The sequence below is a fragment of the Scylla paramamosain genome, chromosome 35, assembly GCF_035594125.1.
Source record: "Scylla paramamosain isolate STU-SP2022 chromosome 35, ASM3559412v1, whole genome shotgun sequence".
NCBI classification, from domain to species: Eukaryota; Metazoa; Arthropoda; class Malacostraca; order Decapoda; family Portunidae; genus Scylla; species Scylla paramamosain.
The window spans coordinates 6,477,501-6,499,504 of record NC_087185.1 but is presented as its reverse complement, the minus strand read 5'-3'; the positions used below and the strand labels follow the sequence as shown (position 1 = coordinate 6,499,504).

Here is a 22,004-nt window from a genome sequence, read left to right as displayed (position 1 = left end):
CGCCTCTGCTATCTTGCATCTCTTAAATCATATACTGTAGCTTATCACAAAATAACCTCGTGAGGGCCACTAAGTCTGCTGCTGCTTATTCTTCCTTTGTGTTCCTTTGTGGTGATTATAGTGCTGATGATGATGGTGGTGGTGATGGTGGTGGTGGAATTAATCAACAGGTAACAAAAATAACACCTGGATGAGAGAAGAAAAAACGATGATAATTTATATAACACAACCACATATTACTTTAACAGCACAACCAGAACAACAAGGCACACGTAACACAATGACCTTTTTTACTCATTAATAACAGAGGAACAACACAGCACAAGGTCAAGAAGGTCAGGGAGAGACGGAGATGAGCACTGAGACAAGGCGCCGCATGATGTATCTCCCACCCTTACCTTCCCTTCCTTCATTCCCTTATCGCTCTCTCCTCTCATCCTCAGCCTCGTTCGTCTTCCCTCAGTGCGCCTCGGTGTTAAAACCATCGAACCTGCGAGTGAGAGAAAGAGAGTAAGACAGAGAGAGAGAGAGAGAGAGAGAGAGAGAGAGAGAGAGAGAGAGAGAGAAATTCTGAGCAGCTAGGAGCCAAAGATTAATTACCAGTGTCCGGAGTAATAACGCGGCCAGAACGAAAAGCAATACTTGATGTGGGCCGAGTGGTGAGTCCCGCAGCCGCCATCGCCAAGGCAAACAATAAGCAATTACTTCAGGCTCCAATAATCAAGTCACAGAGAGGAACGGGCGCCTCAGAGCACACGTCTTCCCCCGCACAAAGGTTCCTGAGTGTTTGTGGGTAGTGTGTGTGTGTGTGTGTGTGTGTGTGTGTGTGTGTGTGTGAGTGAGACAGACAGAGAGAGAGAGAGAGAGAGAGAGAGAGAGAGAGAGAGAGAGAGAGAGATTATATATATTACACAGACAAATATACACACAGACAGACAGACAGACAGGTGAGTGAGCGAAGTGAATGATACAGGCAGACAGGTAGACAGACAAACAGACACTCAGACAAAGGTAAAAATACAAGAAGAGTTACTGAAAAGGGGCATAATTAGACCTGGACAAACATACACTCAGACAAAGATATAACATGCATCATACTTAAGTAGGAAAAAAGTCTATTCCACTTAATATTGCTGCAACGCTAAGTAAAAGTTCCTTAGCTATTCTGGTACTTAAAAGTTACGACATTCAAAAAAGTTACAGGCAAGATCCTTTCCACGCGCCGCTCATCTTCCAGTCTCGAAAACAGCTACAAGTGTCTCCTTTTTATCATTACCTTTTCATTTACCTGTAGAATATTCGCCAAAACTTTCGAGTCCATGTTCTTATTCATAATGAAGAGGCGACACTGTCATTGTTTCGATTTTAACGATTTTTTTTTTTTTTTTTTAGCTTTGTCTAAATGCTACTTATCATCAAAATCTTTTAAAAAATCACGTTTTTTTTCAGGGAATTTGGAATTGGATTGCTTTTATTTCAACCAGTCTTATCTTTTTTTTTCTTTAGATAATCCTTAAAGTCAAAAGAAAATTGTTTGAATAGTCATGTATTTTTCATTGGATGTAGATTTGGATTCTGTTTAGTTAAACATAAGATAGAATACCTAACGCTTATGATTACTTATGACAGCTTATCTCTAATTATCTATTTCAAAATGCTCTTCATTCGTGACGTAAAGTAGATTATATGTTGCTCTTGACTACTTATGCTCACTTATTACTCTCCATAACATTCTTCATTATTGCCTTCTTTATTTCATTCATTCATTAGGGCGAGATGAAGACCGCAGCATACGCCCTCAAACTTTCTTCATCATTTTCAAACTTTTCTTCACGCCCTTCAGTAAATATGGCGCTTTATTTGTTTACTTTTACTTTGCTGCTCGGATAAAACCATCAGCTCTCTCCCTTTTACTGCGTCATTTATCTTTGTCTTGCAAAAGAATAAAAGGAAATGGCTTGCTTTATTGTCTTCGTTAAAGCTTCTGTAAGTGCATCTCCTCCTAGTTATCTGAAAAATCATGTATAATTCCCATATTTTCAGGATGTTACGAGATACACTTTGCTTTTTTACACTTACTAAATTATCTATGTTTTTCTGTTATTTATCAAGGGTTAATTTTCCACACACAAAAAAAAAAAATAAATAAATAAATAAATAAAAGTATCAATATGCGAAACTTTTTTTTATTCTAGTTAGTAATATTTTTTTTTTACATTGTCAGTATCGAGAACCTCTCTCTCTCTCTCTCTCTCTCTCTCTCTCTCTCTCTCTCTCTCTCTCTCTCTCTCTCTCTCTCTCTCTCTCTCTCTCCAGGAACACTGCATCTGAACACTCTTTCATCACTTATATTAATTCAGTTTATTCATCGGACTTTCAACAGGTTTGCCTTCTTGCTACTTTCACATCTCACCCTCACAGTTCACTCTTATCTCACCCTCACCTCATATCTCCACCTCACACCCTCACCTCACACCCTCACTTATCACCACCTTTCACTTCACTTACCCTCTCCCCCCCCCTTTCTTCATATCCACTCTCCTTTCCTTTATTTCTTACACCCACTTTCTTACCTTCTCATCCTTGCATCTCTTCGCAGCTCTCTCCTCTCACCTGCCCTGGCCTCACCTGTACCTGGACGGGGGAAGAAGAGGATTCCTGTTTTATTCCACTCGTTTTACTGCTGCGGAGGGCAAGACACACCTGGTGATACCCTCAGGTGAGCTGGACGCCACTATCTCTCTACCTGATACCTGTGTCCTCGTATAAAAGGTAATTAGTTAATGCATGAAGGTGAGTAACATGAAAGAGAAGGTAGATGATGTTCTACTTATATTATCTTGATTTACCTGGTAGTGTAGTCGTGGTTAAAAGTCTAATAATATTCTATTTTTCATTGTATTTTGTGTTTTCTCTCAATCTTAACTCCTGTGATATGTTAAGAATCTAATATCGTCAGCTTTTGTAAGATTTCCAAGAGATCAGAGGACGTAAGATTGAAGTGAGTGCAATAGATTACTCGATTATGGAGTGTATTAATTTCTAGCCTCTCATAGTTTACAATTCTCAGTGAGGATTTGCTTACAGTTTCTGGAAAGACAGCAGTGTGATAAGACGAAGGGAATTAAGTGTAATATTTCGTTATTACCTTGATTTCCTTGACGATGAGCATTTATTAATTCAGGTTCTCCATAAGGATTTTCTTGTGATTTCTGAAAGAATAATGGTACAGCTAATTAATATATACGTATTATGAATGATACACGTGGATTTAGAAATGCATAAAAACAGTTTTGTTTTGTTATTTCATAATGATACATACAGATTTGTATGCTCATAACATTCATCTTCTCTTTACAAACTTAGAAAAAAATTCTTTCTTTTATGCGAAAAAGAAAACAACTAAAGGCACAAAAAAAAAAAATGGAATAAGAAGGAAAGACTACTATTTTGTCTTTTACGAAAAAAATAAATACATAAATAGATAACTATAGAAGAAAGTTTAAAATGAAGAACAGTTTAGTATTGGACTGTACTCCTTCTGGATACACACTACAAGCAGGCACTAACCTACACAACCATTCGTCACACACCACAAACATAAAAACATCGTAGCAGACACATTAGAAAATCCACACCACTAAATCAAACACACACACACACACACACACACACACACACACACACACACACACACACACACACACACACACACACACACACACACACAACGTACCACAACACAGCAAGTTACCGTCTTTGTATTACGGATTTTTATCACTCATTCCCATGACCAAAAAGAAAAGATAAGAGACACTCATTTGTATTTTTCCGAGTCACTACAACTAATGGAGACGCACTTGGGGAGACTGAGGCGGATGTGCAGCTTTCATGTACGTAGACACAGATATAAAAATTAACTCTTATTCCGTAAATTGACTTGTTGTTTAGTAATGCCTCTCAAATGCAAGTATTATTATTATTATATATATTTTTTTTTTCATGTGACTGGTGTGTTGTGCTGAATGTTTTGTCTAATGTAATGATGATGATAATAATAATTAGAAGATGAAAGAGAAAAAAAAGAAAAAGAAGATGAAAAAGAAAGAAAAAGTAGAAGTATGAATAACAATAACAACCACAACAAGTAGTAGTAGTAGTAGTAGTAGTAGTAGTAGTAGCAGCAGCAGCACCAGCACCAGCAGCAGCACCAGCAGCAGCAGCAATAAATAGTAAAGGTAGAGGCAGCAATAGTCATAGTAACATTACCAGCAATAACAGCAACAACACTACCACTAATAATGATAACGATAACAAAATAACAACAATAACAAAGGAGGGAGAGAAAATAACGGACCACGTGGGAGGACAGGCCGACAAAACCAACATCGCGAAGGTTTGGGTATTGAATAAACGGGCAGGTGTAAACACGAGAGCAGCGGACAGGCACGCCGGGCTTAATAGACAGGTAGGGGAGGCCCAGGACAAGTAAACACACAATCCAGACCAAGGAAACGCGGGAAAGGTGGCGCTGGACTAACAGGAGTAGTAGTAGTGGTGGTGGTGGTAGTGGTAGTAGTAGTAGTAAGAGGAGGAGGAGGAAAGGAACATAAAAATACATAGGGAGAAAAGATACCAGAAGATTTGGTGTGTAACTATGTACTACTGCCAGTAATTGATATGAAGGACAGCAAGATAGAATAGAGAAAGGAAAAAAAGAGACGGAGGAGGTGGATTACATAGAAGAGATGAACTACTGCTACTATTACTACTACTGAACTACTTGTCGAATAGGGTAAGGAGGAGGAGAACAATAAGGTTAATGAAAAAGACGAGACCAGGTTTAGCGTTGGAAGGGGAAACAAATGTCCCTAGAAATAGTACAGTGATTCATATTCGCCTGCAGTGGACAGGTGAAAGTGAGTCAAGCGCAAACACATAACACTGGAAAGGTAAACAAACAGGTGCAATGCGGCAAATAAACAGATGGTTAGCGGAACAGTCAACAGAGGGCGGCAGGGAGGCTGATCACATGATAAACACACGAGTTGGGAAAATACCCATGCCTGTTTAGATAACACACACACACACAGACAAACACACACACACACACACACACACACAAGGAGGTTGACAGCACACCAGAAGACTCGCAAAGGGACTGACAGGACAATTTCTTCACCTAATGGATGTAACTCTTCATTGTAAGTCATGCGGCCCGGATTTTCCTCGCGCCGTCCTGTCACAAACACGTTCTTCTCCCGTCCACTGGGTGACTTAACTGACTCAACCTGACCTGCCCTCCTGCGTGACCTTCGTGTATGGTTATGATTGTGTTGTATTGTTGTTATAACTTTCCTCCTCCTCCTCCACGTCTTCTTTTTGCTATACAATAAAGACGGTAGTTCAGATCCTCATCTCTCAATGTCTCCATTTTCTATCTCCATTCCTTCTCTTACTTTCTCCCTTTCATTCCTTTTATCCGTCCCTTTTTAGTGTCTTAGTGACTTTGATTTTTATGTTAATGTGTTTGTTGAGTCTTATTAGTGTTGGTACTTTCATTATTGATATTTGTATTATCATTAGTAGTAGTAGTAGTACTAGTAGCTGTAGTAGTAGCAGTACAAGTAGAAGTAATAGTAGTAGTAGCAACAGCAGCAGTATCGTTGTTTCCATCATAATTATTATTACTTTTATTTCTGTCGTTATTTATAAATGTGATAGACATAACAAGACTCGCCTTTGCGTATCACATCAAGTCCTTAAAAAAAAAAAAAAGTAGCACAGGAAAAAAAAAAAAAACACACACGCACCTACAAACACGCAGACACAAACACAGGTATACGTGAACAAAATATAATTACGATGAAAGCTAGCAAGGCATGTAAGTGTGCGTGCAGGAGGAGGTAGAATCATAGGAGGGGTGGCGGTATCAAACACGTGTGGCCAGTGAGGCGAACACACACAAGGGAAGATAAAGTACACCTCGCAACCACTTCATTAGCGGACTGAGGAGGCGAATCTCTCAGACGAAAGCAGCAGGGAAACGTCGGCTGTAAATCACAAACAGGCTGGCCAAGACTTGTTTGTCCAGCCCGCATTCCAGCCCAGATCATCACCGGGCCGCCGAGTGGGTAATTGCAGCCCAGTAAGCCTCAGGAAACATCTGGGCTTGGTGGCCTTTGTCGTTGCTTAATCCCTTGATTGCTATCTGGCACGTATTTCTTTGATCATAAACCACTCCAAGACAATTTCTTTCCCTGTTACAACCACTTTCAAGCATTTTACTAGCGAGAAACTTTAAAATCTAGTACCTGGAGCCTTCTTTCTTTCTATAACTTTTAGCTTCAATCCTTTATTGCTATCCGGCACGTATTTCCTTGATTATAAACCACTTCAAAACAATTTCCTTCTCTATTATAACAATCTTCAGACACTTCACTAGCTAGAAACTGAAAAATGTAATATATTAACGCCTTTTCTTTCTTTACACTGTTTTTAGTGTTGTGAACTAATGCATATTGCAGTGAAATGGTTATATAGAGTATGATATGGTCCACAGATTGTTGGTTCCCTAGTGTCACCCGTGAGTTCTTGAGGGATGAAGCTTTGGCTTTGGTTTGGAAGGTTAGTGTCAGTGAGTGTGAGGAGATGATGCGTGTCCGATAATATGATTGGTGTGTGTGCGTTCTTGGTTCGAGTCTGCCCTTGGGATATGTAAATGATGTGTGTGTGTGTGTGTGTGTGTGTGTGTGTGTGTGTGTGTGTGTGTGTGTGTGTGTGTGTTTGAAGCTGTCCAGTGTAGATTAAAGTGACGAATTTGCTACACACACACACACACACACACACACACAAAGGTACAAGTCATTTAGAACCAGGTGCTAAATTAGGGAAGGAAGCTAACATAACAGTCACACCAGTTAGCACCACCACCACCACCACCTCGCACCCACACTACTCCCTACCGCCACCATCTCACACCTACATTTCCTACCACCACCACCACCACTACCTCACTCTAGCCGCCCTGAGCGTTCCCTACAGGAGTCTGGTTGGGGGGATAAGGGCGCGTACGAGTGACTGCTTTCCTGTTGTAATGTTTGTCCAAAATTTAACGCCGCTTGTCTCAGTAAATCAGTTTAATTAAGAGACGTATTTACTCTTTATTAACGGTGGTCTTTGATTAACCTCAGCTTGAGAGGAGAGAGAGGGAAGGAGTGGGGAGTCAGGGCACGCCGCTCCCCCTTCCCCCCTTCCCCCCTTACCCCTTTCACCTAACTCGATCCCCCAGACTTGGGTTCTCGTCCTCGACTCTGCTCATTACGGGAAGCAGGTCCGGCCGATGTTGGTTTATGATTTTTACCTCACATTATGATTTCTCGGTAATTACCACTACAACATGGGTGGCAATTAAGCTGCCTGGTTTTTTTTTTTTCTTTTCTTTTTTCCTTTCTCCTCCTAGTTGTTGTTTCCCTCGTCTTGACCGTGGAGGAGGGAGAGTGAGGGAGGGTGACTGAGTAAGAGGGATTGAGGGTCGGAAAAGGAAAGTGAATAGGGAGTGAGGAGTGATGGAGGGCTATGGAGGGTAAGAAAGTGAAGGAGAGTAAGGAATGAGTGTTGGGGAGTAAGAGGGAGTTAAGAGTATGTTAGGGGAATAAGGGAGCGTAATAAGTGGAGTGAGGGAGAGTAACAGGGCTGTGTGAGGATAGGGAGGCACACTTCCCCTCGGGTGATCCCTAGGGAGGCCGCGATGAGGTCAGCAAATAATGGGCGAGGAGTCATAACTGGCGGCAGGAAGCAATAATATGGCACTGTTTGGCAGCTCCTCCACGAACACCAATTAATTAGGAAGGTAAGCAGGTGAGGTGCCAGGTGTTGCTGGATCGTTAACTTACCACACCACTATTACTCCCCCTCCCTCTCCCCCACCTCCTCTCCCTCCAGTCCTCAACCTCTCCTCGTTTCCAGAATCCTGCGCCACAATCACAAGCACCACCACCATCACCACCGTCACCATTTCATAAAAACAACATATTAATCTTAAATAATTTTGTTTATGCGATGCATTTTTATGAAAACTAATCAAGGTAAGAAACTGACATACAGTGTAGTGTTAATTAATGAGAGAAACGCCTGCCCTCCCTGACATTTTTATTTCGCAGTTTTCATTGTTGGTTCATATTATTAAAATGTAATTTGATAGACCATTCATTCATTTTGGCTTTTTAGTTGACCAAAGTTTAATTAATCATAATAATTAAACACTCACACGTTTGATTCCTTTGGCGAGACTCGTGTTTGGAGAAAATAGTGACTTTTATGTTGCCTTTCTTTTATTTAGTTAATGAAATGGTGATGCTGGTGGTGGCGGTGGTGGTGGTGATGACTGGTGTAGTGGCGGGTACATATCTGGTATTGATGATGTGTAGGTGGTAGTGATGCTGTTGTGGCTGTGATGCGATTAGAGCGGTAACGATATAACTGAAGTGGTGATTATGTATTCATGGTGGTAGTGTGGTTATGGTAATAAGAGTGTAGTGTCTGCTGCTCATGGTAGTTAATATGTGGGTGTGGTGATGAGTGGTGGCACAGATAGTGATGAGCCAAATAAACACCTTGGCATATCTTGGAGACTTTCACCAGCGTAATCCTGATTGTTGGAAGAGCAGAGTGGGACTCGAAAAGTTTTTATTTATAATTTGTTTGACTCCGGGATCAGCAGTGACAAGCGGAAGATAAGCTGCATTTAATCAGGTACGTTACGATCTTTAACACTCATTTTTTTTTTCAACGAAACACATTAATACTACTTTTTCCAATGTTTACTTTAGTTTTATACTGAAAGAAATATTGCGAATTGTGTAATTAGTGTTTTCCTGTTTCGAACCAGTTGAGCACATTGTTATAACACTACATTATTGCAATTTACCATATAGACAGCATTAATGATACGATAATATGAGTAGGTACAATAATATTTATAGTAGATTAGAAGTAGCACAAAGGTAGTAAACAAGTTATTTAGATTCCACCTGTATCTCGACTAAGGATTCAGTGAAACAGCCACATTTCAAATCTAGACATTTTTTTCTTTTCTATAAACCATGTTAATCAGATGCTAATATACGCAGAGGTTGTATGCTTATATCTATAATAAACTAAGAAGAGAGGAAATTACTATCTCGACTCAAGATTCAGTGAAGCAGCTGGATTTCACATTCCACGACCGCCGACCAGTGAGCGTTTAGTGCGTGGCTGACGGCAGCGGAGGGAGGTGAAGGCGTGGAGGCGGCGTGGCAGAGGCGTTGCTGTCGTCATGGCGTGTTGTTCTTCCCGTCTTGTTCATTAGGTAAGTAAGGTTTGATTTTCTTACGACTTGTGCTTCCTGCGCGAAGGTGTCCGTCACGAGTAAAGACTTTCTCATCGTTCAGGATTTTCTGATTTTCTAGAGTTAGTCTCGTCCACTGCTTTCCCCCCCTCTACACCACCACTATCCTTTTCTTCCCGCACTCTGCCGTCTCTTACTCGTTTCCCGCTCACTTTTTCCCCCTTGCATATTCTTACAAGGTTGCCATTTGTTACTTTAAATATTGTTTAGTTTCCACATCTTGCAATCGAATTGTGAAACGTATATTAGTTTCCCTTCCTGGATTCTTGCGTCATTACTCTCTTCTTATTTACATATTTCCTTTACACATTTCCTTCTCTCCCCAGCTACCATTCCGCTTTCTTTCCCGCTAGGTTCCTTCATTCCCCACTGGCATATTCTTCTCCCCCTCCTCGTTTGTACCTCCATCGCCTCTGGTCACTAACTCGTCAAAAATATTAACGGCGCCCTAAACTTTGAGTAATTAGTGAGGTAACGTGGAGTGCGATCCTTGAGTCTACCTGTCTCATGGGAAGTGAATGCTGGCACAGGTATGCGGTGTTAATAAACGGGAGTGGCTGGCGGCGGCGCGGCGGTGAGAGGAGTGACTGGTCTTGGAGTGAGTTATTGACTGGTTCTGAGGTGACTGATGCTAGTTGGCTTACCTGTGACTAATTAATGGTGATTTGAGTGAAGGGTATTATTGCTTGTGCAGGTGCATAACTGCTGATTGAGGCACGTCTGAGGGATTGGAAAAATTTTAATGCTATTTTTGTATATTAAAAGCAGTCTTGTTTGTGTTCTATTCAGAGTTCATGTAATATTGATTTTAATGTTGACCATCATTTGTATGTGGATCAAGGAAATTGTACTCTATACTTGGAACATTTTCCCTCCTTATAATTATTTTTTTCCCTTATGATTCGTTTTTTTTTTTTTTTCCATTGAACTGAGCACGTCCTCTCGTTTTGAATTAATTACTTTCTGGAATCGGTCGCCTCAGTAATTGGATTGTTCAGCACCAAAAGAGCGGAAATTTCACCAAGGCATTATTCATGTTACCAAACAGAAGCGGAGAATTTTAAAGTTCTTAACAGAATCGGTCAACTTAACCGTTACTGAGACGGATATTTTTTTTCTTACTTTTCCTTCCTTGTAATAAAGATGTACATCGGTTTCTTCTACTCTTAAATCTTCCTATGTTCTATTTTTTCTTCCTTGTACATTTTTTCTTTAACTCGTCTGCAGTATAGATATACATAGTCTGTAACATGTAATGGACTACTGTCTGGTGTCTTAGGAGCTAATCTTTCCCCTTCCCAGCAGGACAAGAGCGGCGGTGGCGGCACTTTCCGTCTCCACGTGATCGTCACCACCTGCACCGCTAACCTCCCGCCGCCCAGACTCAGCGCGTGCACACCTTCAGCAGCACGCACCACCAACACAGCTACGGTGAACACTGGTTTGTCTCAGTCGTCAGGTCCAAATCCCTGTACGCTTAATTTGTAGCATTTAGTTTTTTTCACTTTGTATTTGGAATTTTCTATTTACATTTTTACCTCATTTTAATAGTTTATTTTTTTTTATTTATTTTTTTATTTATTCTGCGCCATATGACAGCTGTGCAAGATTATTTTTGAACACTTGTCAGTCGTCGTCAGGAGCTTTATCCACAGTCCAGGGCGTTGCTGAGTGTTCATAGTTGCTATTAAAGATTGAGAACTCGGATTCACTAAGTAACCCTGAGTACTATGGAGTCATAGTTAAGACTACTAGTTTATACATGTTCACATTACTTATCCATAATTCAGAGGATTCACTAAGTAACGTCCATGCCATTAGTGCTTTTTATTTATAGTCCGAACATCCGTAAGTAACATTCATTCTTCTCATACTACTTCGGTTTCTTTATTCATAGTTGAGAGGATTCATTAAGCAACACGCGTACTCATAATGGTGTCTATTTATTCACATCTGGGTGCTTCATTAATTCATCAATAATGCAACGCTGTTTAAGGGACCCAGTGGAGTCTGTTCTAGGAATACGTACCTTGCCTTTGGCGCCACCACGTGTCTACCCCACTCCCAGGTGAATTCTTAGTTAATTATCCAGGTATGGTTCAGGATATTGGGTCGATCGCCTCAGGACTCGATAGTGTAGGGCTGATCTGGGGTCCGTAGCGTTTGTGCCTTCCGATTCTTCGTAATGGAGTGGCTTTATGAATTTATTTTCGTTCATCTACCTTAATCTGTTACTCACCTGCTTAGTACGGGAATGAAGGGCAGAAACTATTGATGTGGAGGTAAAATTTGCATTGAAAAAGGTCATGTAAGGTCTTTTTATGGGATCAGTATTGTATTTTAAAGTGAATTCTTGGTCATTACGTCTAAGATCGATGAGGCGACTTTTCATCTAATTTTCTCTACCCTAATATATACTCCGATGATTGTTTTAGTGAGGGAGGAGAAAATTAAGGGTACAGGTGGGTGAGGGAATTAATTTTTAAGGTAGTAGTCACGTGAGGAAGTTAAATTAAGGGGTACAGGTGGGTGAGAATCGTGTGCGAGTGAACGACAAATGAAAAGGGGATGGATATATATATATACATATAGGGGGGGAAATGGGATGTGAAAATTATGACGAGGACAAGTAAATAGAATCGACACTAATAATTGTGAGGATGAGATGTATATATGTAGTTTTTAGGTTAAAGCAGAGTGGGGTGCATACTGTGAGAAGAACTCAAGCTGCTTTCATAAAAAAAAAAAAACGATTTCCAAATAAAAACAGTTGGGGGGAGCTAACATTTTTTGGTAATTTATCTTGTCAAAAACATATATAATATATATATAAATAGCATATATATATATATATTATTTTATATATATAATAGCGTTTTGTTTATTTTTTATATAAGCGTTTTGTTTTTTTAGCTAGCATTTTTTTTTTTTTTTTATTTTAGGGTTTTGTTTTTAGGGTTTTGTTTTTATTTTATTTATTTTGCCTAGGTGTGTGTACTTTCTACGGACACGCAGATCTCCCTCCACATTGTGTGATGAAAACCTTGGGGATGTTACACAGATCCGGAGATGAGAGGATGACGCAGCAGCACTGAGGCGCTTCAGACACGGAGATCCGAAGCCGGAAGAGCGCGGATGGTCGCAGCTTCGAGTACAGACAACTTACAAGCAATGGGAAGAAAAGATTCTCAGGCCGGCGTCTTCAGTGAAGCAAGTTGCGCTTCCAGTCGTTATATAAAAAAAATAAAGGGGGAGGAAAAAAAGCGGCAACAAATACGCCAGGACCGTTTTCCTCCCCCTTTAAGTGTGTGTGTGTTTTTGGTTGTTTAATTTTCTTCCCCAACCCACAAAAACATTTATTATTCCTCGCTTACTTATAAGGTCCTAGAATTTTTTTTTAATTAGTGACACTCACACTACTGGGGTGACGCACCCCCTCCTCCCCCGCTTATCCTCCAATCATTAAGGTGGATATGATGGGATGGATGATTTCTCTTATTTTAAATTAATGCTACTTGGATAAGCGGGGAAGAAGACGCACCCGCACCACTCCTTAACGGTAAGCGAGAGGAATGACATTCAAGAAAATGGGTTGGGGAAAATTAAATAATCCCCCCTTGTTTTTATATATTATATTTTATATATATATATACTTTTGGCATTAGCGAGGGAAAAAACGCCATGAAGAAAAATCATGACGCTGATTAACTTTTAAAAAAAACAGGCAAAATGCTAAAGAAAAATCTATAAAAATCCACTATAGAGCAAGACCAAAAAATTAATGAACTAGAGCAGCAACAATGTCACCCATCGAGTTCCGCAGCGCCAGAAAGCAACAGAAGAGCACGAAACCCTGCAGGCGTGTCTACAGCAGCACTATCTCGGTGCTTCCTTGTGGGGTCACCAAACACCTGAAAATTATTAACATTGATTTTAGTAATGTGACACCATACACACACACTGCCAGAATGTGTTTAATCATATAAAAATCCCAACAAAATAAAATTACCAATAAAACAAGTCCATAAAAATCTATTTTTGGTTAAAGTTTAAGCCATGAATATTCTCTACATCCACTGAATTTACTCAAACTTTGCGCAAGATAACGAAAACAACAAAATCACCTGACTAGTATTCCTGAACAGTATTATTACTCCATCATGGCGGAAGGGACACCACGACACGGCGGCGCGGAGGAAGGCAGTGTCGGCGTGTGTATGGCGGGACAGGAGGCGCAGATAGCCGTACTAAGGATGGCGAGGAGGAAGGAGGGTAAGGATAGATGGGAGAGGACTAGTGGTGTGGTACAGGTAGGGGGAAAGAAGGACGATATGGTTAGATGGGGGGAGGAAATGGTGATTATTTTTAATTTCTTGCATGGCGCAGCAACAACAAAGGTCATAAGGCGCCGGTTTATAAGAGACTGCATAGATATTTGTAGAAAAAAATAAGGTATAGCTCAAATTTTAAAGGTAAAAAACCTCAATCTATAAATACAGCAGGCTGGGATTTAAGTATACAGATTAGGTGGGAGAGGACTGCTGGTGTGGGATACTGCGGTAGGATTCAATGGGAGGACTAGTTACGTTGGGACGAGTAGGCAAATTAGGTTCAGGTGGGTGGGTTCAGAGGGATAGGCATGGCTGAGGCAGGAAGGGAAGGTACAGAGGTGAGAGTAGTGGGGTAAGGGACCGGGACGAAGAATGGGAAAATTGAGATGGAATTAGGAGAAAGGGTTTTGGTCGTTTAGTGACTAGTGAGAAAACAATACCTAATCTGAACATTATGAATCCTCGATAAATTTCCTTAAGTGTGAGAAGATACATTAAGTTACACCATAATTCAAGTCGGGCTTATATAAATTACTAGAATACCAGATCGTTAGAGCATTGGATAATTAGGCCAAAGTACGAATGACCGTTATCTCGTTAAGGCCTAGTTAGCCAGCCTTTCCTGTCAAAGAATAAACCTTAACGCAAAATATACATAGTAACTCCAACGCATCACTACACTACAATTCTCACCACCAAACATTAATCCAGCCACAGGGAAGGACTCACCAAGGGCACGAAGAGACGCCGGACCTCCACCATCCACCTGCCGGGCCGCCCACCTCAGCACTGCCCCGCCTCCCACCCATCCACCGCAGACCCACGCATGCGCACCGTCCACCAGCAAACCAATCCACATTTTCCTTCGCTCTGCAAACCTGAAATCCTAATAAACATTTGATTATACAACAACAAAAATGAATATGCTTTTTTTCCTGGGCAGTGTTGTATTTATATTATCAAAATGTATGTTATTTATTTATTTATTTTTCATTAGCATATGAGCCCCTCCCCCCCAGCGGCCGCCCCTCGTTAGCCAGTTCATGACGTGGCGCCAAACACCGCCCGTCGCGTATTTACCTTCAATGTCCATGAATTAACACGCCAGCCAAGTGCTCGATTCGTCTATTTTTAGTCAAAGTTTAAAATTTCATAAGCAATCGCGAACGAAAGGAGATATAGATAATAATTTGAAGTGTATGCGATATCAATTTTAAAACAAGAATTATCGCGTACGTGTAATTAAAACCAACCACTTAAAATATTAATATGAATATCCCCTGAACTTTACCTGCACACTTTATAATATTTCCGATGGCGTGAGAGGTTTAGTATTATATACATAGTGTGTGTGTGTGTGTGTCACGATACAAGTCAATTAATGGACGTTGTGAACAAAGGTTACGTAATTTTCAGAGACGTCTATTAACTAATGAAAGTGTCTTTAAACTGAGTATGAACATTCACTACAATATATTAACGCCCTATAGCTGCGTGACCTGCAGGCGTCCCTCACCCGCGCCCCCTCGCCTATAGAAGAGGGAGACATATACATGTAAGACGATTGAATTCAACGAAAGCACTATTCAGGGAAAAAAAAAAAAATAATAATAATAATACAACTATTGTACCTATTTCTATCACAGTAATTTTGCCACCCGAAGACTCGTGGACATAACACCGCCCTGACTAACGCTTCACTCACTGATTGTTCTACGTATTCCGGTCATGTTTTGAGGCGATCAGCAACTTTACTTTATTGTTAACAAAGCCTTTATTTAATTGTAAGATACCAAATTATTTTTATTTGGAGAATCAGGAACATTAAAAGTAAGTAAGAGTTACGACGCAAGTGTACCGCTAGTCTGCCACTCGCCTTAAAAACAAGACAAGGAAATAGGCAGACCAGTCACAATGCGAGTGCTTCAGTCAGTGGCTGTTACCATGATCGCGTGACGGGCCCCAGGTGGTGAAATGGCTATGACTGACTTGGTGTAACAGAGAGTGTGTATTTGTGTGTATGCGTGTGTGTATACTGTAAATGAATAAATTATATATATATATATATATATATATATATATATATATATATATATATATATATATATATATATATATATATATATATATATATATATATATATATATATATATATATATGTGTGTGTGTGTGTGTGTGTGTGTGTGTGTGTGTGTGTGTGTGTGTGTGTGTGTGTGTGTGAAATTTCTGTACCTGCACAAAATCATGCCCTTTCTATAGAGTGGGACACGAGGGAAAGAAAAACGGGAAGAAACGAGCAGAGGAAACAAGCGAATGTTGCAGTTAAGCTAAAAACACCTCCTTGATTCAGCTTAACGTAGAGAGACAAAAAACGAGCAATCCAGCACAAGAAATGCGCAAACACGACACCCTAACGTAATTCTCGCTGCGATTACGTGTGTGCTCTCCGTGCCTTTCTTTTCTTTCCGTACAGCGGCTTGGTGGGTGCGCGGCGGCCGTGCGTGCATTGCGTGCGTGGCGTTCGTTATGCATGCTAATGAACGCGGCGCGGCTGTGCTGCTCCAGCTCATAATGTCGGCGAGGATCCGTCTTGTTGACAAACATCTTGGCAAGCGGGTGTGCCAAGTCGACCTCGGGCGTAGAATTCCGTGCGAAGCGAGACAACACCCCGGGCTGTGCAATAATACAGGCGCGCTAGTGAGGCCACGCAAACACTTTGATTAAATAGGACGCAACGTCAGTGATTCCTCGATCTTCCCAAATACGGCAAATACAAGGAACATTTTTCCTGAGAATCTAAGGCAAAGTTTTATTTTTCTCGTCACCAGTCACTGCTAAAAATGTGCTGAAAAAAAGAGCGTCGGTGATAACATGGAGTTGACTGTTAATTGTCTTTTACAACAGCGAAGTCTGACTAAGTTCATGACGGGTTCATTAACGTTACGAGAGAGAGAGAGAGAGAGAGAGAGAGAGAGAGAGAGAGAGAGAGAGAGAGAGAGAATGGATCTGATAAGCCGCAACACCCACGTAAGTAAAGATTAAGTAACATTACCTAATACGAGTCTCAGCAGCAATGTCTAGCTTGGCACAGGAGACATGAGGTGCTGCCCTGCTAACACCTCTCCTTCACTCACTCATTCCTTCCTTACCTCATATCCTCCTTACCTATCTGCCTTATATATTCCTCCCTTATTTTACACCTTGCTAACTTCCCTCAAATTTTCCTCCCTTGCATCACACTTCCCTTGCTTCCCTCAATGCTTCCTTCCTTCCCTCATGCCCTCCTTACTCGTCTCACTCCTCCCTTCCATGCCTCACGTCACCTTGCTGGGAAGAAATACAGCCTCCTCCTCTTCCTCCTCCTCCTCCTCTTACTGTTTTTCCTCAACCTCACTTTCATCTCTCTCTTCTCTTTTCGATATCCTTTCTGTCATTTCTCAACTGAATGTGGTGATGGTAGTTTGTGGTTAAAACTGTGAAGATAACAATCTTTACTACGAACAACCATCACCACCGAATAAAAGCAAGAATAATATCATAATACACTAGCATACATTACAGAAGTTAGTATTATCTCCGTGATTACAATAATACAGCAAACAGAAACACTAGACCTAATGTTTGGTGAAATGCAAGTGTTAATTACTGTGTAAATAAGTAGAGGATTATTATTTTCAACTCAAAAAAAGGATACGAAATCGAGTACTGCTATGTTGCACGACATTAATAGCAATAGTGGTGGTAACAGTAGCACAGTAGTAGTAGGAGGAAGAATTAGTAGTAGTAGTAGTAGTAGTAGTAGTAGTAGTAGTAGCAATGATGATGATGATTATACTACCACTACTACTACTACTACTACTAATAATAATAATAATAATGATAATGATAATATTATAATAATAATAATAATAATAATAATAATAATAATAATAATACCATAAACCTAAGCACATTTTTGATACACTGAAATCTCACATAATTAAACGCCACTGTGTGCGTGAAATTCAGTGCTAAGGGCGTTTATACACACCAGCAATTTACGAATTATCATAACCGGGAAGCTTGAGCGGTCCATTAAAACAAACCATGTGCCGAAGAAAAACCCGCGTGTGTGTGTGTGTGTGTGTGTGTGTGTGTGTGTGTGTGTGTGTGTGTGAATCCTACAGTAGTTCCAGGTCCTTCCCACCAGGTCAAGCTTCCTTAAGGATCGCCGACAAGTCCCTCCATCTGAGTTTTATATGCGGGGTTGACACACGGCACCATGCATATATACGAAGGATAATTTTTGTGCATGCGAGTACAAGGCTACGGAGGGTCCATAAAGCTGTCAGGGAGGCGACGCTAATGCCGGCGGTGAGGGCATCAGAAGGGTGGGGGAGAGTAGAAACGTGTGGGGGAGTAGTGTAAGTGTACTCCCTCCCACTCCCTCGTCCTCCCCGCCTCTCTCTCTCTCTCTCTCTCTCTCTCTCTCTCTCTCTCTCTCTCTCTCTCTCTCTCTGCTGCCTGCAATGCCATAGCGTCACACCCTGTTTTTTTGCACTAACCCACCTTATAAATCACCAGCGGGGAAGTGTGTCAGAGATCTTACATCACCTGGGCACATCAAGACGCCGCGAAAACTCTTCCTCGTACTCCTCCTCCTCCTCCTCCTCCTCCTCCTCCTTCCTTCTCCCTCCTCCTCTCCCCCAACCTGAGCGTCTCGCCTTCCCTTCTCGCCACACAAACTCACAAAGCCGCAAGTTGACGCCAGCAGTGTGTTCTCTCACTTAAGTGCGGTGTGACATACTCTTTTTTTTTCTCCCCGCCCTTCGAGGTACACTCACTAACAGGCGAAAATATCCATATTCAAGGGAGGCTCCTCGTTTATTCACCTGTCGAATACCTGAGACGCAAAACTAAACTAGAGTAATGAACTGAAGCACCACCACCGTGTTTTGCCGATGTAATGAACCTATCTGTGAAAGCATCTTGAGGAGTGAAAGGTGTTTTTTACCTGTGTAGGTGAGAGGCGTATGTACCACCTCCACCTTCATTACCCCTTCACGACTCCACGATTCCTTCCACCCTACACGTGTATCACAGCCCCTCCTCCCCTCGTCTCCCCCGCCCCCTCACACCTTACCGGGAGCCCCTCTCGCCGCCGGTCCCGCCTCCCCGCGCCCCGCCACTTACCAACAGGTGATCTGGTGTTACGGTGATCAAGGTGCGTTGGCTCGTCCCATCAATAAAATAACTATAATGCACGTTGTTATCGCCAATTTTTTCATCCGAATGCTTCAGTATCAGTAGCTGTCAGATTGTTTTATGTTGTAATGAAAGACAGTAATTGGCTATAAATAATACTCCGACCGGTGGGTTTATTCTCTGCATTCTCAATATTAAAGTTACTTTATTAGCATGCAGGTAGCTGATAGAATTATGGCTGCCAATTACCGCCATGCATCAGAATAAATACCAATTTACAGAGACAACCTTTCAACAGCAATTCCAGGCTGTTCCCTTTCAGTGCGGTGCGCGATTCTTTCATACATGTGCGGCGGACACAATAGGCGCCGTCTGCTACATACATAATTGGTATCAGATACCTTCCTCCTCAGGTCTCTTGATGTGGCCCAATTTAACTTTTGGAGTACTCTAGGAGCTTTAGTAATTAGTAAACTTAATGAACCTGTCCGTGCGAATGCCCAGGCATGGTTCAGGAGGCTGGATCTTGGCCGTGATAAGAGCAAGTGTAATTAGGCACTGATTGGCAGGTTCAAAACAAGAGAGGGTCGTCACAAGCCTGACGGTGAGGTCGTAAATCAGACGCGCCGGAGTGGAATTCTCGCCCTAACGTGATGGTGAAGGTGCAGCTCCTCCTGCCCCGAGCAGCCGCACCTTGGCGCAGTTAAAGGCAGTGATTGCATGCAAGATACAGTAAGAAATGTTGATTGCGAGAGAGGGGCGATGCTGCTCGTTTGTATGTTCGCTGGTCTTGTTTCCTTCAACCTGAAATGGACGGATACATCGGCCGGACAATGTGTATGAAACGGGAAATATCACTTGGGCCGCGAGTCCCACGTTAGGGCGAGGAAAAGTGGCCCTTGTCCGCGGGGCGACGCGGGGCCGGCGAGGGTGAGCAGCGGGATTGAAGTCTTATGGAGAAGTAAAAGTGACTTGATAGTCTGGCCTTGGCAGGTAAAGTTAATTAGCGAGGCGCTGCAAACACTCTGTCGCTGAATCATGGATGACTCTTGGCCAAGTAATTAAAGTACATACATATATATTACTAAAATAAAGTCAGGTGACAGCTTACATGGGTGTGAGGAGTCTTGTCTAGCCACTCCCGCCAGCACCACCACCACACCACCACCACCAGCAACCAGCAGCGCCGGAGAGGCACGGCGGCCACAAGGCGAACCACACTCAGGCCACGGAAACTGATCAGTGGCGAAAACGAACACAAGCGTCGCATCAACAAAAACCGGCACTGTCCTCTATCAGTCCTCTTCTGTTATAACTTTTGGCGGGAAAATTCGGAACATACGATGACGCAGTTGACTGTCACTTAATTTGCTGCCACGCTACCGACGGAGGGAAAACAGTAAAAATTGGTGATGAGCCGCAAACTGACTCACAGAAAGCTGGCAAGGGCGTGAAGCAGCGGCGCCCTGACAGGTCCTCCCATAAAGCAAGTCGGTGATGCATATCAGAGCAAAGACAAGGGAGTGCTAAGGGAGCGAGGCGAAGTCTGGCACGACTAAATGATAAAGCCACAATCTGCATTCCTTCTGTTCCTCCACACCCAGGAGAGAGAGAAAAAATAATAATAGCCACTCAAGATACAGTGACTGAGAAAGATGCACTAAAAGCTTAAGTCAGAGCACAAGTTGTCCCACACGATCGGAAGTAACATTAAGACACAAAGAAACACACAGGAACAATTCTATCCGTTGAAAAACACCGAGAAAGACAGATGAGGTGGATTCTAACACGCCTTAGGGACACGGTGTTTACCTTGGCCGAGAGTGTAGTGAAAAAAAAAGTCACCTCATCGCTATTCAAGCACCACACCTTCCTTTGTGGTGAACACTCCTCCCAGGTGTCGCTGCCGTGTCCCCCAATTACCTGTGAGCTTCTACCATGACAAATTAGCAGGCACAGGTGAAGCGACAAGTAAACACGTGGGCAGGAAAACAAGAAAACAGGTGAGGACGCAGGTACAACTATGCAAAAGAGTGCAATGATAAATATGAATTATAAAAGGTTATATAAAGAGACAGATAGAAAAACAGACACAGACAGACGGGAGACAATGATGACACAAAATATACAATCATAAATACTGACACAGACAAAAAATACATACACAAACAAACAAACAAACAAAAACAGATAACACACCAATACAAAAACAACTTAACTGACAGACATAAATATAACACACACACACACACACACACACACACACACACACACACACACACACATAAACGGAACCCCCAAGAAATATCATCAACAAAACAGACACAGGTGGGCTAATGAAGCTTACCTGTACACATTTCACTTGAACCTTCACCTGCATGATTCCCTCGCTCCCATCATGCACTCGGCAAATATTGACAATTACTGAAGTGGCGGCATAGCAGTGCAACGCCTTGATGAGTGGCGGGAATACGAGACCACAAAATATACGGGCGCTACAAAAATGCAACAAAAAATATTCCTAGTGCTGACAGGAAAAGCAGATGAGTTCCACGTGTTAGATATTTTGAGAGAACCGCAGAACAGGAACCGCGGAACCGTAGTTAAGGCGAGTGAACCTTAAGTGAAGAAAGAGAAAAAAAAAAAAAGACTGAACATAGAATATAAGAACATAAGGGAAACTGTAAGAAGTCATCAGGCCTACACGTGGCAGTCCCTGTGAAACGTATACATACACTGAAGGAAAGAGGAGAAAGAAGATGGAAAAGGTAAAGAAGTGTGTAGATAAGGAAGAGGAAGAAGCAGTGACGAGGAGGGAAGAAAGGACCAAGATGAGGAGGAAAGTGGGGGAGAGGAGGAAGTAAGGAGCCCTGAGAACAAGAAGGAGGAGGAGGAGGAGGAGGAGGAGGAGGAGGAGAAAGGAAGGACAACCGAGAAAAGGGAGGAGGAAGGAAGGGGAACCGAGAAGGGGGAGGAGGAAGAGAAGGAGGAGAGGGAAGGAAAGAGGAGGAAGGGAGGAGGAGGAAGAGGAGGAAGGGGCAGAGAGGATCCCCCCCCTTGCTTGTTAGCGTCAGCCGTGTTTATACAATTAGCAACATGT

The 22,004-nt window shown here is 42.0% G+C and overlaps 2 protein-coding genes across 7 annotated transcripts in view; one reads left to right on the top strand and one right to left on the bottom strand.

Annotated features, from left to right (window-relative positions):
* LOC135090606 (uncharacterized) overlaps positions 1 to 13,014 on the top strand; it is a 239,621-nt gene extending 226,607 nt beyond the window's left edge. For 4 of the 6 annotated variants that reach the window (XR_010262055.1, XR_010262056.1, XR_010262053.1 and 1 more), the window contains 3 exons: positions 2,600 to 9,349; positions 10,691 to 10,819; positions 12,377 to 13,014. Coding sequence is in view for 1 of the 6 variants with exons in the window: in XM_063987514.1 (XP_063843584.1) it covers positions 2,600 to 2,719; positions 6,563 to 6,578 (136 nt within the window). In the remaining 5 variants the exon portion in view is untranslated. The remainder of the gene's footprint in view (positions 1 to 2,599; positions 9,350 to 10,690; positions 10,820 to 12,376) is intronic. The other 2 variants (XM_063987514.1, XR_010262057.1) reach the window with 2 other exon arrangements.
* A 5-nt stretch (positions 13,015 to 13,019) lies between these two features.
* LOC135090605 (uncharacterized) overlaps positions 13,020 to 22,004 on the bottom strand; it is a 304,055-nt gene continuing 295,070 nt past the window's right edge. The window contains exons 6-8 of the transcript XR_010262052.1: positions 14,449 to 14,605; positions 13,513 to 13,681; positions 13,020 to 13,299 (exon numbers count right to left, since the gene is read on the bottom strand). The gene's annotated coding sequence lies outside the window, so the exon portion shown is untranslated. The remainder of the gene's footprint in view (positions 13,300 to 13,512; positions 13,682 to 14,448; positions 14,606 to 22,004) is intronic.